This window comes from Aethalodelphis obliquidens, unplaced genomic scaffold (genome assembly GCF_003676395.1).
Source record: "Aethalodelphis obliquidens isolate GAN/ISIS:26980383/991018 unplaced genomic scaffold, ASM367639v1 scaffold32, whole genome shotgun sequence".
NCBI lineage: Eukaryota > Metazoa > Chordata > Mammalia > Artiodactyla > Delphinidae > Aethalodelphis > Aethalodelphis obliquidens.
This window is the reverse complement of record NW_020837976.1, coordinates 11,194,602-11,212,087: the sequence shown is the minus strand read 5'-3', so window position 1 is coordinate 11,212,087 and position 17,486 is coordinate 11,194,602. Positions and strand designations below refer to the sequence as shown.

The 17,486-nt window shown below is 35.5% G+C and overlaps 1 protein-coding gene across 1 annotated transcript in view; it reads left to right on the top strand.

The window, feature by feature from the left end:
- Positions 1-5,243: 5,243 nt before the first annotated feature.
- Positions 5,244-17,486, top strand: part of CCDC178 (coiled-coil domain containing 178) — a 360,636-nt gene continuing 348,393 nt past the window's right edge. The window contains exons 1-3 of the mRNA XM_027127538.1: positions 5,244-5,364; positions 5,818-5,907; positions 14,636-14,775. Coding sequence (XP_026983339.1) covers positions 5,244-5,364; positions 5,818-5,907; positions 14,636-14,775 — 351 coding nt within the window. The remainder of the gene's footprint in view (positions 5,365-5,817; positions 5,908-14,635; positions 14,776-17,486) is intronic.

The following is a 17,486-nucleotide window of genomic DNA, read 5'->3' as shown; positions in this document are numbered from 1 at the left end:
CTGCAGCATCGAGCCGCGAATTCTCCTCAAGATACCGCGAGAACGTCCGGACGCAGTGATGCTCCGCCTACGGGATTTTAGGTTCCACTCGGTGCCTCCTCTCAACGCTAACGCCTGATAACCCTTTCTGCTGACATTTATATCAGGACTTCCGAGGTAACAAAATTGCCCTCACAGCAGGGATTTATTTGGCAAGTGGAGGGTGTGGGGAGGGGGGATGGGAGACCGTTTTGGACTTTTCATAGAAATGAATTGATAAAATATTTGGCATTGTGTGTCTGCCTTCTTTTAAACTGGAATTCTGTCGAGATTCTTTTTTTGTGGTGGAGTAATATTCCATTGGATGTATATTCCACATATTGTGGTTTTTTTTTTTTTTTTTGCCGTACGCGGGCCTCTCACCGCTGCGTTTTCTCCCGTCGCGGAGCACAGGCTCCGGACGCGCAGGCCCACCGGCCATGGCCTACGGGCCCAGCCGCTCCGCGGCAGGCGGGATCCTCCCGGACCGGGGCAGGAACCCGCGTCCTTTGCATCGGCAGGCGGACTCTCAACCACTGCGCCACCAGGGAAGCCCCCCACATATTGTTTTATAAATTCATCAGTAGATGGGTGTCTGGGTTGTTTCCACTTTTGGACTATTATGAATAATGTTGTTATGAATATTCAAGTACAAGTTCTTATGTGGACGTCTATTTTCATTTCTGTTGAGTCTACACTTTGGACTGGAATTGCTAGGTCATTTGGTAACTTGATATTTAACTTTCTAATTGCCAATTTTTTTCCAAAGCAGCTGCAGTGTTTTATGTTCCAAATGGCAATGTATGAGGATTCTAGTTTTTCTACCCCCTTGTCAACACTTATTAAATTTTGTTATTTTTTTAAACTTTATTATAGCCATTTTAGTGGGTGTGAAGTGGCATCTTATTGTGGTTTTGATTTGCATTTCCCTAATCACAAATGATGATCAGGATTTTTAAATATGTTTACTGTCACTTGTATGTGTTCTTTGGAGAAATGTCTCTTTAAATCTTTTGCCCATTTTTAAATTGGGTTATTAGTCTTTTTCTGTTCTTGAGTCGTAATAATTCTTTATATCTTTTAGAAACTAGACCTTTATTAGATATGTGATTTATGAATGTTTTTGCTCACAGTAGGGGTTGTGTTTTCTCTTTTTTGGGGAGTTTATGTGAGTTTTTAAAAATTGAGCTACAGTTGATGTACAGTGTTTCAGGTGTACAGCAAAGTAATTCAGTTATTTTCACTTTCTTGACAGTGTCCTTTGCAGCACAAAAATTTTTATTTTCATGAAGCCATTTAATTTTTTAAATTGCTTGTTCCTTTGATGTCATATTTACCCCTTCATTTTCTTATAAGAGTTTTATAGTTTTAGCTCTTGCATTTAAGTTTATGATCCATTATGAGTTAATTTTTGTACATGGTTTGAGGTAGAAATAAAAATTCATTCTTTTACATTCATATATTCAGTACTATCTGTTGATAAAAAGACTATTCTTTTCTCATTGAATAGTCTTTGCACCCTTATAAAATTCAACTGACCGTAAATATGGGTTTATATCAGGAATCTCACTTCTATTTCATTGATCTACATGTTTGTCCTTATGCCAGTACCACACCATCTTGATTATTTAGATTTGTAATAATTTTTGAAATCAGGAAGTATGATTCCTCCAACTTTGCTCTTCTTTTTCAATATTATTTCAGCTAATCTGGGTCCCTGGCATTTCCATGTTATGTTTAGTTTGAGAATTTCTGAAAAACAGCAACAACAAAAAGCTGCTGGAATTTGATAGAAATTGCATTGAACCTATAGATCAATTTGAAGAGTTTTGGTGTCTTAACAAAATTGTCTTAGAATCCACTAACACAGGATATTTTTCTGTTTATTTAGGTATTTAATTTTTTCAACAGTTTTGTAGATTCTAGTGAAACTTGTTTAACCAAACAAGTCTTGCACTTCTTTTGTTAATTTTATTCCTAAATATTTTATTCTTTTTGATGCCTTTATTAAATTGTATTTTGGCTGCCTTTAATTTTCTTGCCTAATGACTCTGGCTCCAATCTTCAGAACAGTATTGAATAAAAGTGGCAAAGTGTAGCTATGATTATCTTTTTCCTGATCTTAGGGGAAAAACTTCATTCTTTCCTGTAATATCTGATGTTAGCTGTGGATTTTTCACCTTTGTGAAGGAAGTTTCCTACTGTTCCTATTTTGATGAGTGTTTTTATCATGAATGGGATTGAATTTTGTCAAACACTTTTTCTACATCTATTGAAATGTGTGGTTAGTATTGCATTGATTGACTTTCATACGTTGAAACATTTCTGGAATACATCTCACTTGGACATGATGTATAATTCTTTTTATATGCCACTAGATTTGGTTTGGTAGTATTTTTGAGGATCCATGTGTATAAGGAAATATTTTGTGTATAATTTTATTTTCTTATAATATTTTGTCTGATTTTGCTGTCAGGATAATATGGGGCTCATAGAATGAGTTGGCAAGTGTTCTCTCCTCTTCTGTATAATTTTTGGCAAAGTTAAAGAAGCATCAGTGAGGCATTCTTTAAATATTTGGTGATATTCACCAGTGAAGCCATTTGGCCAAGGCCTTTTCTTTGTGGGAGGATTTTTTATTACTGATTTAATTTCTTTACTTGTTATAGTTCTGTTCAGATTTTCTGTTTTTTCTTGAGTCAATTTTGATAGCTAGTAGCTTTCTAAGAATTTGTTCATTTCATCCAGGTTATCTAATTTATTGGTAGAATCTTGTTTATAGTATTCCCTTATAAACCACTCTGTAAGATAGTAATACCCTTCTTTCATTCTTGGTTTTAGTACTTGGAGTACTGTCTTTTGTTTTGTGTTCCCTTGGTTAGTACTCATGGGCGAAATGGCTACTCGGGTCCTTTGCCCATTTTATAATCAGATTATTTGTTTTACTGCTGGTGAATTGTATGAATTCCTTGTGTATTTTGGATATTAACCCCTTATCAGATATATGGTGTGCAAATATTTTCTCCCATTCTATAGGTTGCCTTTTCATTATGTTGATTGTTTCTTTTGCTGTACAGAAGCTTTTTTATTTATTTATATATATATTTTTAACTTTTTATCATTTATTTATTATTGGTTGTGTTGGGTCTTTGTTGCTGTGTGCAGGCTTTCTCTAGTTGCGTTGAACGGGAGCTACTCTTTGTTGCAGTGCACGGGCTTCTCATTGTGGTGGCTTCTTGTTGTGGAGCACGGGCCCTAGGCACGCGGGCCTCAGTAGTTGTGGCACATGGGCTCAGTAGTTTGTCACACGGGCTTAGTTGCTCTGTGGCATGTGAGATCTTCTCAGACCAGGGATCGAACCCATGTCCCCAGCATTGGCAGGTGGATTCTTAAGCACTGCACCACCAGGGAAGTCCCTGTGCAGAAGCTTTTTAGCTTGATGTAGTCCCATTTGTTGATTTTGTTTTAGTTGGTTGTGTTTTTGGTGTCATAGCCAAAAGGTCCTTACAAGAACAATGTCAAGGAGCTTTTTCCCTGTGCTTTCTTTTAGGAATTTTATGATTTCAGGTCTTACTTTTAAGTCTTTAATCCATTTCAAGTTAATTTCTGTGAGTGATGTAAGATAGGACTCCAGTTTCATTCTTTTGTATGTAAATATCCAGTTTTCCCAGCAACATTTATTGAAGAGATTATCCTTTCCTCATTGAGTAGTTTTGGCTCCCTTGTCAAATATTAATTGATTGTATATGCATGGGTTTATTTCTGGATTCTCTGTTTTGTTCCACTGATCTATGTGTCTGTTTTCATGCCAGTACCATATTGTTTTGACTGTTAGAGCTTTGTAACACAGTTTGAAATAAGGAAATGTGATGCCTCTAGCTGTATTCTTCTTTGTCAAGATTGCTTTGGCTATTAGGAGTCTTTTGATGTTCCAAATGAATTTTAGGATTTAAAAAAGAATTTCTGTGAGAAATGCTATTGGAATTTTGATAAGAATTGAATTGAATGGACATTTTAACAATATTTACTCTTCTCATCCATGAAGAGTAACTCTTTCCATTTGTTTGTGTTCTTCAATCTCTTTCATCAGTATCTTACAGTTTTTGGTATATAGATGTTTCAATTCTGTGGTGAAATTTATTCCTAAGCATTTTGTTCTTTTCATGCTATTGTAAATGAGACTGTTTTGTCTGATGTAAATATATATGAGGTCATAAGATATATATATATGATCAGCTACCTCTGATATCTTTTGGTTTCCATTTGCATGGAATATCTTTTTTCATCCCTTCACTTTGAGCCTCTATGTGCCCTTAAAGCTGAAATGAGTCTCTTGTAATAGGATATATATATATATAGTTGAGTCTTGTTTTTTTTATAATTTGCTCAACTACTCTGTGCCTTTTGATTGGAGAGTTTAATTCATTTACATTCAAAGTGATTATTGATAGGTAAGGATTTCCTAATGGCATCTTGTTGATTGTTTTCTACCTGTTTTGTAGTTCCTTTGTTCATTTCTTCCTCTCGCTATCTTTCTTATCGAATATAGCGGTATACTCTGACTCCCTTCTTTTTTTCTTTTGTGTATCTGTAATACTATAGGTTTTTGCTTTGTGGTTACCTTAAGGCTTAAATGAAACATTTTATAGATATAACAGTCTGTTTGGAGCTGACAGCAACTAAATTTCAATCACATACAAAATCTCTGCCCTTTTATACCCCACCCTCCACATTTTGTGTTTTTGATGTCACAATTTACATCTTTTATATTTGGTATCTATTAATAAATTATTGCAGTTATAGCTATTTTAGTACTTTTGCCCTTTAACTTTTATACTAGGGTTAAATGATTAATATACCACTGTAGTACTGGAGTATTCTACATTTGAATATATACTTACTTTTACTGATGTGTTTTATATTTTCATGTTTGTGTGTTGCTAATTTGTGTTCTTTAACTTGAAGAACTCCTTTCAGCATTTCTTGTAAAGAAAGTCAAATGCTGATGAACTCCCTCAGCTCTTGTTTGGGAAACTCTTTCTCCTTCATTTCTGAAGGACAGCTTTGCCAGCAAAGAAGCTGAGGTCCTCTGCAGAGCAGGCCACTGTAAAACATGATCACTGCTGCTGCATGACTGATACTGGTAGCCTCTGCCATTCTTCCTTGTGCCAAGCCATCTTTATACTTCTCAGCTTTGCTGATCTCTGCATGGGATGAAACCAAAGATGGTCCTTTGTGCAGTGCCCCAAAAGGATGGGGAAGCTGGTTGCTCACCCTTTTCTAGTGAGAGGAACTATTTCAGACCAGAGAGTTACCTCTTGGCACTGAGCGGTGTGGACCTAGGGGGTGGGATAATGCAGACAAAATGAAACTGTCTTCCTTTCTTTTTTGTGTGGTTATTCTCTGTTGTTGTTGTTGTTCCACTGTGTTGCTGAAGTTTTTTAAGTGGACTCTTGAGCTCTCCCAGAGCTATTTTTGTTTGTGGATAGCTGTCCAATTGTTGAAGTTTGTTGGATGGAGTCTAGGGTCTCCTACCCCACCATTTTGGTGATGTCACTCTGGATGACCTCTCTGCTTTTAACAGCTGCATGCTATTTTGAATACCTTCTTGTGAGAGTTAAGCCAAATGAAAAACACGGAAAACATCTAAAGATATTCTACTGTGGGTTTTGTTTAATATCAATATTTTAGTTGCTTTTTCAAGGACAGCACTTTCACAACATAGTTTTGTACATTATTTTGCTTATTTTAAAAATGAATATTAACTGTTCACTGAAATTTTTGTTTTCTTTTAAAAAGATAATGCCACATCACAAGCTTTGGTTTTATTTGGTGCCCCTAAGGAAGCTGTTGAGATTATTCATGAAAATAAAATGACAAATACTGAAGGTAAGGACTGAATCTAAATTGTATAGTAACCTATATAAGCTATATTTATATTCACTCATTAGTTTGTAATGTCAGTGTTAAATTTTTATTAAGAAATACACTGTAAATATCATTAATAGTTAACAGAGTAATATATAAGAATATAATATTTTAATAAATGTTATTAATAGTATATTGTTAATTAAAATTTGGTTCATAAGAATTGTTTACAATTTCAGAAATGTATGAATTTTTGAAATAAACATTTTCTTTATCCTTCATGCCAGGACTGGCAAGTGCTAGAAGCTTTCTAGTTCATTGAGGATATGTTTCTTAGAAGAAAAAGAATAAGGACTAATGTTTTTGGTGTGTGAAATCCAGAATTAAAAATTGTTCATTGAAAATCCATGAAACATTAGCTCAGAAAGTGTTTCTGGTATCTTATGTTGTAAGAAGTAGAAAGAGATGATGAAATGTATACATTTTATGTATAGAGTTTCATATTTGTTTCTTCTCAGATCATTCTGGTGGAGAACTCCATATTTATTAAAATATTTAATCTAAATTTTGGTAAATCTCTGCTCTGCAGGTTGTTAGTTTGACAGGATAAAATTGGTATAAGTTACCCTTCTGATTATTTATCTATTTCTGTTCAATAGAAATCTTGAATAGAATTTTAATGTTCTGGCTTAGAGTTTATTGCCCAATGTTAGTTATGGGCCATAGTTAGTTTTAGACAAATTTTTTAAAATATCAAATTATTGATTTATTAACCAATTAATTCAAGACACTGGAATATACATGTGCTATTAGGGTGCAGAGATATTTAAGAAATGATTCTTATATGGAATGTATAATCTTGCAAGCCAAATAAAATATAATTATACACCAATTAGTACAACACAGTAGAAATGGATGGTTGTATAGAGTAACAACAAAGATGACACAAAGTATTTAAAAGGTTTGCAGCCAATTCCAGTTTGTGACCATGGGGTTTCCCCACCACTAAGCCATTCTTGGACACCAGCTGGGTGTCCTACAATTCAACTCAATTCTAACATCAGCTACGCAGAGATAGTGTCAGATCCCATAGGTTAAGGGCTTAGTCCTACAAGTCTACCCCTTCCCCACTTCAGATGCCAGTCAAAAGCCCAGTTTGTCACATGTGCTTCTGACCAACCACTATAGATTGGTGGTTCCAATTACACCCCTCCCTGCCTTGGTTTTGACTAATCTGCTAGAGTGTCTCACAGAACTCAGAGAAACATTTTATTTAGTAGATCACTGGTTTATTATAAAAGGATATAACTCAGCAACAGCAGATGGAAGAGATGCGTAAGGTGAGATATGGAGGAAGGGCACAGAACTTACATGTCCTCTCGAAGTGTGCTGGTCTCCCCAAATCTTCATGTGTTCACCAGCCTAGAAGCTCTCCGATGATCTCTATCCTTTTGAGTTTTTATGGAGTCTACGTTACATGGGCAAGATTGATTAAATCATTGGCCATTGGATATTGATGCACCCTCCAGCCCCTCTCCCCTCCCTAGATGTCAGGGCGGGACTGAAAGTTCCAACTCTGTAATCACAAGATTGGTTCTCCTGAGTCCCCATCCTTAGGTGAGGTGCGAAAGTCACCTCATTAACATAACAAAGGACACTTTAATTGCTCTCATCAGTTAGGAAATTACAAGGGTTTTAGGAACTCTGTGCTACAAACACATGAAGACCAAATATATATTGCTTATTCTAAATCACAGTATCACAGTAGTGTATGACAAATGAATACTGTGGACAAGAATCTTTAGTGTTTCCAGTAACACCAGTTTGTATGGCCGCTAAGAATTAAGAGGATTGTTAATGGATAAGGACGGATTTGAACTGAATCTTGAAGGATGTATTTGTATATGAAAAGAAACGTGAGGAGGGAAATTAAGCAAGAACCACAGAATGAGTCAAATAATGTGATGAAATAACACAAAATACGGAAAAAATAGATTACTTGGACTATAGCATAGGAAAGATTCAGAAATTTAAAGATAATTGGTTAAAATAAAGCTAGAAATGATTGAGGGGCAGTCAAGAAGCATTTTGAATTTCAGGCTCAAAAGTGTGAACTTCATTATTGCTCAGTCTCTGGTCCTATATAGATTCGATTGGAGATATTATGTTACCAAATTCTTTCCTTGAAAGTATGAGTCTGAGTGCACTATGCAGAATTATTTGGTTACAGAAGGAAATATGGAAACTATTCACCTAAACAAATAAGCTGCTGGATAGTTCTCCAGAAAAGATAGGTTTATTTGGGGTCAGCAGATTTGGGGTGTGAAACCACAATGAGCCATGTGCAAGTTCCCCCAAGGCAAGAGAAGGAGAACTCTTTTATATAAGGGAGAAGGATGTTGGGAGGGCTATAGTAAACAAAGAGCCCATGGCTTTTCATTGGCTGAGTCCTTGCCAGGAAGGAAGAGGAGTCCTCCTTCTTGTTGGGCTCTGTTATCATCGCAGGGTGTGAGAACTCTCCCTGCTGGTCTCTTGACTCTAATTGAGGTTTCTGTTTATTAATTGCTATAAAAATGATTATCTTATTATGGTTGGTGCTTAAGGTAATAAGGGGTTGATCTATGAATGATAAACGGATATGAAAGATAGGAATTAAAGAGATTACAAAGGAATTGTTAAGATTTGGTAAACCGACTGTTTAGATCTTAACCGACTGTTAAGATTCGGTAAACCGACTGTTAAGATTTGGTAAACCGATTGTTACAGGAACTTGAAAAGGAGGATTCAACAATGGTTTAACTGTTGCAAACTTTGATAACGGGAACAGAGAAGTAAGAAAGGAAAGGAATGGAAGATGAATTTAGTTTTAGGAATACTGGCTTTGCGAATGGGTTTGGTCCTTTTAAGACTACCTCTGGCTTGCTGTCCTTGACAAAGTCCAAATGTTTAATACCAAATATATTGGAGATGGGCCTGAAACCGAAATTTTCATCTTGGTATGTCTTTACTCTCTCATCAGTCTTTTATTTGCCAAATAGTTCCTGATTATCGACTCTGTGCCAGACACCATGCTCACTGCTTGGAATGTATCAGATCCCTGCCACCCTGCCACCTCCCTCTGTACATCTCTGTAATCTTCTCCAGCTCTATATCTGGTCATACAAATGTGCTCATTTTCCTCTGTAGCCTTTCTGACTTTGGCATTTTAGTTTACTGATGTCATGAATTTATTTCCTTGTTTGTGGTATATCAGTTTCTCAAAGAGTACATTCTAATTTTACATTTCCATACTGCATAGGATCTAGCAAGTCCATCCTTCCCTTCCCTACATTCAGTGCTAGGCTTGGGCTCTAGGAAGGACAGGTTTTGGAATACATTTGGCAAGGAGTTCAGTGTAAAGTTAAGTCTAAAGATGTTTACTTAGGAGTCAAGCACTCAGAGGAGATGACTAAGGGAGAGAATATAAAGGGGAAAGATTATTTCTTACCAAGTAGTCATGATTAAGGAATATGAAGAGAAATAGGCAATGAGGAAGTAAAAGAAAGCTATTAAAGAAGAACATTTCAAAGAAGTATTTTCTACTATATTCTGTATAATGAGTTAAAAGAGAAGGAGAGTGGTACAAGGTTATTGAATTCTGTCACTAGGGAATGGCTGGTGGTCTTTGTAATCAAACAAATTTGTTGAGGTAAAATTTAAGTATAATAAAATCTACTCATTTTAAGTATACAGTTCAATGACTTGACAAATGTATACATCCATTTAACCACCGTCTTAAACAGGATATAGATACTCTTTTCAGAAAGTTCATTCATGTTCTTTGTGGTCACTGTCTCTTCACTCCACCCCTCATATCCACTGATATGATTTTAGTTTTAACATTTAAAAATTTTAAATAAGTGGAATCATTCCATTTGTGCTCTTTTGTGTCCAGTTTCTTTCAAAGACTCAGAAAGAGGTCTGTGAGATTCATCCATGTTGTTGAATATATTAGTAGTTTCAATGTTGCATATATTAGTAGTTGTTCATTTTATTACTCAGTATTATTCCCTTGCATGAGTGCTGTATAGTTTATCTATTCAACCATTGATGGAAATTTGGGATTTTCTAATTTGGGGCTATTATAAATAAAGCTGTTATGAATATTTACACACAAGTCTTTTTATAGATGGATTTTTATTTATCTTGGGTAAATACATAGAAGTGGAATGCTGAGTCATATGATAAGTGTATGCTTAACTTTTATAAGAAATTGCCAAACTATTTTCCAAAAGTCATTTACAGTTCCACCAGCGATATATGAGTTATAGTTGTTCTATATCCTCACTAATATTGGCTTTGCCAGTCTTTCAAATTTTAGGCATTCTAGTGATTGTGAAGTTGTACTGCACTGTTAATTAAATTTGCATTTTTCTGATGATTAATAAAGCTGAGCATCTTTTTACATGCTTATTAGTCATTTGTGTATTGTCTTTTGGAAGATTCCAAGTCTTATGCCCATTCTTTAGTGGATTGTCTTCCTATATAGGAAGTTGTAAATTTTCTCTGCACATTCCAGATATAAATCATTTGTTGGATATATACATGTTTTCTCCCACTCTCTTGCTTGTTGTTTCATTGTTTCATGTTGTAATATCTTTTTGAGGCATGATGAATGTTTTGACTTTGATGAAGTCAAATTTATTTTTTTAATGTTTCTCTCTCCCCTCCCTTCCTTCCTTCTTTCTTGCCTGTATTTTAAAAATACTTCTCTATTATGTCCTGGCCTATATTGTTTCTGATGGCAAATATAGCAGTTATTCATATCCATGTCCCCTATATGTAATGTGTCCTTTTGTTATCTGGCTGCTTTACAGATTTCCTCTTCAGTTGGTTTTCAGCAGTTTGGCTATGATGTTCCCAGACATAGTTCTCTTTATATTTTAATTGTATGAGATTTGTTGAGCTTCTTGGATGTGTGAATTGATGTTTTTCATCAAAATTTGAAAATTTTTTGGCTGTTATTCTGTTATTTTTCACTCCAAATTTCATTCTCCTCTTCTTGCAGAACCTCAACTTCACATGTGTTGGACTGATGGATTTTTTCCTACAATTCCTTGAGGATCTGTTCTTTTTTGTTCATTTTTCTTTCTCTTCTTCAGATTGGATAATTTTTTAAAATTTATTTTATTTGTTTATTTTTGGCTGCATTGGGTCTTCGTTGCTGCACCTGGGCTTTCTCTAGTTGCGGCGAGTGGGGGCTTCTCTTGTTGTAGGACACAAGCTTTGGGCATGCAGGCTTCAGTAGTTGTGGCACACGGGCTCAGTAGTTGTGGCTCGCGGGCTCTAGAGCACAGGCTCAGTAGTTGTGGTGCACAGGCTTCATTGCTCTGCGGTATGTGAGATCTTCCTGGAGCAGGGCTCGAACCTGTGTCCTCTGCACTGGCAGGCGGACCCTCAACCACTGCGCCACAAGGGAAGTCTCTAGATTGGATAATTTTTATCAATTAATCGGCCCATTCATTCTTTACTCAGGGAAAGGTCTCCTTCTCCCTTCCCCCACCCCCAGTGTATAACAAAACTAAAAGGAACTTTGTTTTTCACAAAAAAAGTTAAAGGTACTTTCTGTTTATCACACAGAGGCTTTGCAAGGAGAAGAAATTATTGCTAAACTTAAGAGCACTAGCTTATTCTACATTTTGGGAAGAAAATCAAGATGTTAAAAGGGATAATCAAATGTGGAAAAGAAATCTGTGTTCAGATAAGTTTTTTACTCAGAGTGCTGAAGTCAGATAAAGGAATGATACAGTAACTGGGGTGATGGATGTAAAGGAATTACATATTAAAATCAGAAGAGAAGGAAGGATGGTAGTGATAAAATCTTAAATTATTGGGCCTGTGTGAGTAAATTATGTAAGAATCAAGTTCATCGAGCAAGGAGAGTTGACAGTTAATGAACATAAACTGCCATTTGCCCACACAATCAGGCTGACGGTATTTTTTCTCAAACAAAAGTTTCATGTTGCAGTCTCAACAAACCTCAGCTCTGGCCTAGGTCCAGCAGGATCTTGCCCTTATGCATTGATTCTGAGCGAGGAAATTGGAGTTGGGCAGATTTTTAGAGCGAGCGAGTGAGTGTCCTGCCTGAGCTTAATTCTTGAAATACTCACCCTGATCCTTTGTGCACAGGCTTCATGAGGAGGAGCTCTATCCATTTGTGTTTAACTGAAACTGTGGCTTCATTGTATCATGGAATTTTAGGTGAAAATGATCTTATATAACACCCTGCCAACTAGTTCATTTATTCAGTGAGAAATCTGAGGTTAGCAACTGAGTAGTTTTAGCTTAAAAAAGCACAGTTACTTATCAGTCAAGTTGAAAAATGAGTGACCATGGACACCTAGTTTTGTGACCTAAGTGTATCTATAATGTGGGCAAAATTAAAAAGAAGTGGAAAGGAAAGTTTTAACTTACACTGTGCATGTATTAGAATAAAGCAGTAATAAGAACTCCTGAATTCTTGTTCTTTCTTGTGCTGCTTGTGATGCCATGTCTTCTATAGACTTTCAGTGCAAAATTTAACTTCACAGTATTTCATTTTCCCCACTTAACCATATGTAAAATGTTAATCCTAAACCATGGAGTGTGGTGGAAATTAATTAATACTCACCTAGTAGGTTGAGAATGGCACACGTAGAAAAATGTTAAATGAGTCATTGCTATCCTTGTTTTCTCCACATTTAATGAAGCAAAACAATGCTTTTGAGTATAAGGGCAACTGCCTGGTTGCTAAATGTGCTATATTAAAACCTTATTTCTTGGGGAAGGGCAACATGCCCTTATCAGGACGTTTGGATAAGAGATTAATGTGTACTTTTTACCAGCTTATTTTTTGGTCCTTTGACTGTTACAGAGATGAAAAAAACTATATATATATATATATATATATATATATATATCTGTATGAACTAAAGAGGTAAAATGGAATATAGCACAAAAAAATAGTCATACTGAGTATATGCGTTCACTATGGTCAAAACATAGTAAAATACATTAGAATATCAGCATTGATATCTTGAAGGAAAATTTGAATTTCAAAAACAAGTGATATGTGAAACTTTTGAGAGGTGCCCTGAAATATATTTTAAGAACTGCTTCTCTTTATTTTGCCACATTTAAAAAAATATAAAAACAACCTTCATGGTATTGCTTATACTCTAAAGCCAGAGAGATATAGTTCAAGTCCCAGCTCTCCCACATCCCAGCTCTGTGGAATAGGGCACTTTATATAACCTCTCTAAGCTTTGATTTCCTCACATGTGAAATCAAGAGAATAATCTCATTTCATAAGATTGTTGTGAGGATTAAATAATATGTGGCATCAAAAATACTTAGCACAGGGCTTCCCTGGTGGCGCAGTGGTTGAGAGTCCGCCTGCCGATGCAGGGGACGCAGGTTCGTACCCCGGTCCGGGAAGATCCCACATGCCGTGGAGCGGCTGGGCCCGTGAGCCATGGCCGCTGAGCCTGCGCATCCGGAGCCTGTGCTCCGCAACAGGAGAGGCCACAACAGTGAGAGGCCCGCGTACCGCAAAAAAAGAAACAAAAAACAAAACTTAGCACAGTTCCATGTTTGGCACATATTTTAGTGTTCAAAAATGTTTATATATATATATATTTCTATATGGGCTATTATTTTATATATGGGATAGAGTAAACACTTATAAATTAAACACATGCCATTTTGACAGAGATTGCATTTTTGGAGGAGGATATTATGAGATATCATTTAAAGATATTTAAAAGATTGCAGTTTAAATGAAGCTATCTAAAATATTTACCATCTCTATGTGTTGACATTGAAACAAAAGGCACAGACTGGAGGCAATAGCGTTACTCTGTGTTCCTCAAGGTTAACTGCAATGAGGACATCAGACTGTTCTCTTTGAGGCACTGAGCCTATTCTGTGTCTTGCATTTAAGATCAGTGATTGCAGCTGTAATCCAGACCAGTAGAGTTCTTAGAGGCAAAAAGACTGCAAGTAAGCACTTTGGTGGAGTCTTCACGGACAACATTGCTGTGCTTCTGTAACCTTCAGTTGATTCGGAACATGCCAGGATTAGAATCACTGAGGCACATCAGACTGAGTGGATTTTATGATGAGTACAACTTGAATGCCATAGTGAGCACATCAGTCACTCTTCACATAAGACTTCAATTTTTAGAGATGGAAGGTAGAAAATGAGGTTATTGTGAGGATGATAGGGACCTGCTTTTACTTTTTTTTCAGCAAGAGAAACCATGCTGGATTTAAGGAAGAACTTCTTCAATGCCTGAGTGGTTAGATATTATTTACATTGGAACATGTGGGGTCTCTTTAAGGGGAGAATTTAAAATACATGTCAAAGTCATTTTTTAAGTGATTCAGGATCTATTTAGAAAAACGGATTAACTGGTTTCTACCTTTTTTCTTTATTTTTTCATGATGCTGTGGAACACTTTAACTTTTTAACTTGCTTGAAGTTTTATTCTTGCTTCTTAGATTTATTTTTATTTGTTACCGTTCAAGTTATAAATGATCATTTTATTTTAGCTTTCAGATTATTTGAAGCTTAATTCTATAATTCTCTGACATTTATCAATCTGTTGATTAAAGAAAATTTGAGTGTTAGTACTAGTAAAGCAGAATACTTTTTGTACATTCTGAACATCAGGGTTTACTATTCTGTATATGACTGTGAACTGATGTCCTCTGTCTGCTTTATCTATAGGGGTGAATGCAGGCATTTACTTTAGCCACCCATGCCGACGTAAAAGCTGTGCTTTAGTAAACATCCCAGCACCATGTGTCAACAAAGTGATTTCACACATTGAAGATGTGGAGTCTAAAATACAGAAGCATCTGAAAAAGGTAAGTGATAATTAACATGCTAACATTTTTGTAAGCTCTATAAGGCCTATAAGTGTCTGTTACTTAAAGAACCCGGGGAATTATTATTTTTTTTAATGATTCTTGGACTACTTTATAGAATCTTGGCTCAGTTACATAATTTACTAATCTAGACATGTTTTTGATAGTGTCATTTCAGAAGGGTGAAACGACCTTATTAAATAGATTTTTTTTTCCCTACGTGTTTGTTCTTTATCCACAGGCAATCATGCTAAGTAGTAATTTCCATAGCCAACTTGACTAGTAAATAAATAGCATTTACATCCTTTTTAGGGACACTAAACTGATTAGATGTAGCTGAGTACATTGGTGTATAAAAGGACAGAATGCCCTCTTTAATGAGTTATTTTGTTCTAAAAAAATACTCAACAGGTCTGTTAAAAGAGAATATAATGATTCTTCCTTTGTCTTTTTAAACTGATGAAGTTTGCCTTTATTATTCTGAAGGGAGTTCAATCTTGAAATTACTGAAACTTTCAGTTATTTTCAAAGGATGATTTAGGAATGATTAAAAAACCTTCTCATACATTTTATTAATATTATGTTTCTAAGCAATTAATGCACAACTACGCTGCCCAGACAGGAAGATAAGTTTGTCAGAGATTTGTGCTATTTCCCTTCCTTCACCGCTGTTACTGGATCTGGCTCTGAGAGAGTTCTGATGGGCCCTCATCATGCTTGATCTAGGGTGTAGTTTCCTTCCAGAGGCATTAGAGTGCCGTCTTTAAGATCACAGCCCTTAGAGCCATATATTCTGTGAACTTAGATGGGAATCGTGATAATAATATTGTGTTAGATAAAGTGCTAGCATATGATATTAGCTATGTGTATTGTTATTTCTACAATATTATTTATATCATTCTGTATTAGTATTATATTTATCTCTGTTGCTTTTTTGTTTCCCCAAACCAGAACACCCCTTCACAGAATGCTTCGCAGGTCACAGGTCTAATGGTGGCGTGGGCCTTGAAGAGTATATTAAATAGATAGAAGAGAATTAATATTAATTAATATGATACACATCACATGTGTTTTAATTAACAATTATGCATGTTGTTAAAAATGATGAAAATAGATTAATAGGTATTTTAATAAACAATTATAGTAACTGTACTATAATAGCTATTATAAACCATTGTAATAACTCAAAACTGTTGTTGAATTGTTAATGTTATGTCTAACTGATAGATGGGGAAATAATAATTTAAAGTAGTTGAGAGTCTTGTTCAAGGTCATGACAGAATTGGGATTTGAACACACTCCCTCTTTAACAAAGCCCATGTTCATTACCCAATCCTGCTTGGGATTCTGAGCAGTTAATGAACTGTTAAACACTATGGATAATGCGCCAGCTAAAATATTACCTTAGATAAAAGTAATTCACAAAATAAGCTAAGATATTTTATAGCTTATCTTCAGGAAAACTGAAAAACCAGCCTTTTTGTGTAAATATATTATGTAAATGAGCCAGCTGCTATTAAGTTTGTCCATCCACTCATAGACGTTTAACTGCAATTCTGAATCTTGAAAAGAAAATTTTTCAGAGTAGAGTTACTGTGAACATTTTATCTATACTCCTTTTTGCAAAGAATGAGAAGACATGGAAAAATGATGGAAATAATCACCTGGATAACTTCCTATACAAATAAGAGTTTTGGTTTTATTTTTCTTCCACCTGATTCTCCCAGACTCCTAGAATAGAGATAGTTTTATTTAATTTGGAATGATCTCTACTAAATTGAAAATTTCTTCTGCATTTGATCAATATAAGTCATTAAGATGCTACTATGATTTAAAAGAATGGCTTAGAGAGAAAGTATTTAGAAATCATTCTTTAAAATATAAAGAATATATTGTACAATAATAATAACTGTATCATTAATAACAATGATAATAAAGATAATGTTTATTAAGTGCTTACTGTATATCATAGGCTGTATTAAACAATTAATATGCATGATTTTATTGAATCTTTATGGAAACCTTGTGAGGTAGAAAGTGCCATTATCCCCAATTATGGATGAGGAAAATGATTGTAAGGGTTGATTTCTCCTTTCTCCCAGAGCTAGCATCCACACTACAGATACACACTAGGTGTATCTGAGACCTATGACCACTCTGTTCACCACTGTACTGAGTCACCTCTATGCCTGAAGGTATGTCAGCTATGAGGACCCAATAACATGAATGTTAAAATGCTTATACTTGGAAAACGTTGCTTTGCTTACACCATTTTGTATCCGTTTTTAACTCCGAAACCTAATGTTTGATCATCTGACCTTCTTGACCAAATACTTTGAGTTCTCTCATTCTGTTAATTCTATTTCATTTGAAACTTCAAACCTGACACATCTACCATTTCCCATTCTATCATACCCATTTTCTTTTACTTCCTTGCCTAACCAGTTCATCTCTTAAAACACTCACCAATTGGTATATTTGGTCCTTTACTTCTTTATCCTGCCGTCCTTTTAGTCTGACAAAGTGCCAAATCTAATGAGCTCTCTCTGATGGTCAGCCATCTTCACTCCTACACCCAGGCGGCTGAATAGTGATGGAGAAGATTACACAATAATCCAAATCTGAGATATTATGCACTCATGGTTTCCAACCTCAATGGGACCTTTCATAGTGCTCTGATATTATTCTATTTGTCAATCAGAACTTTCCCT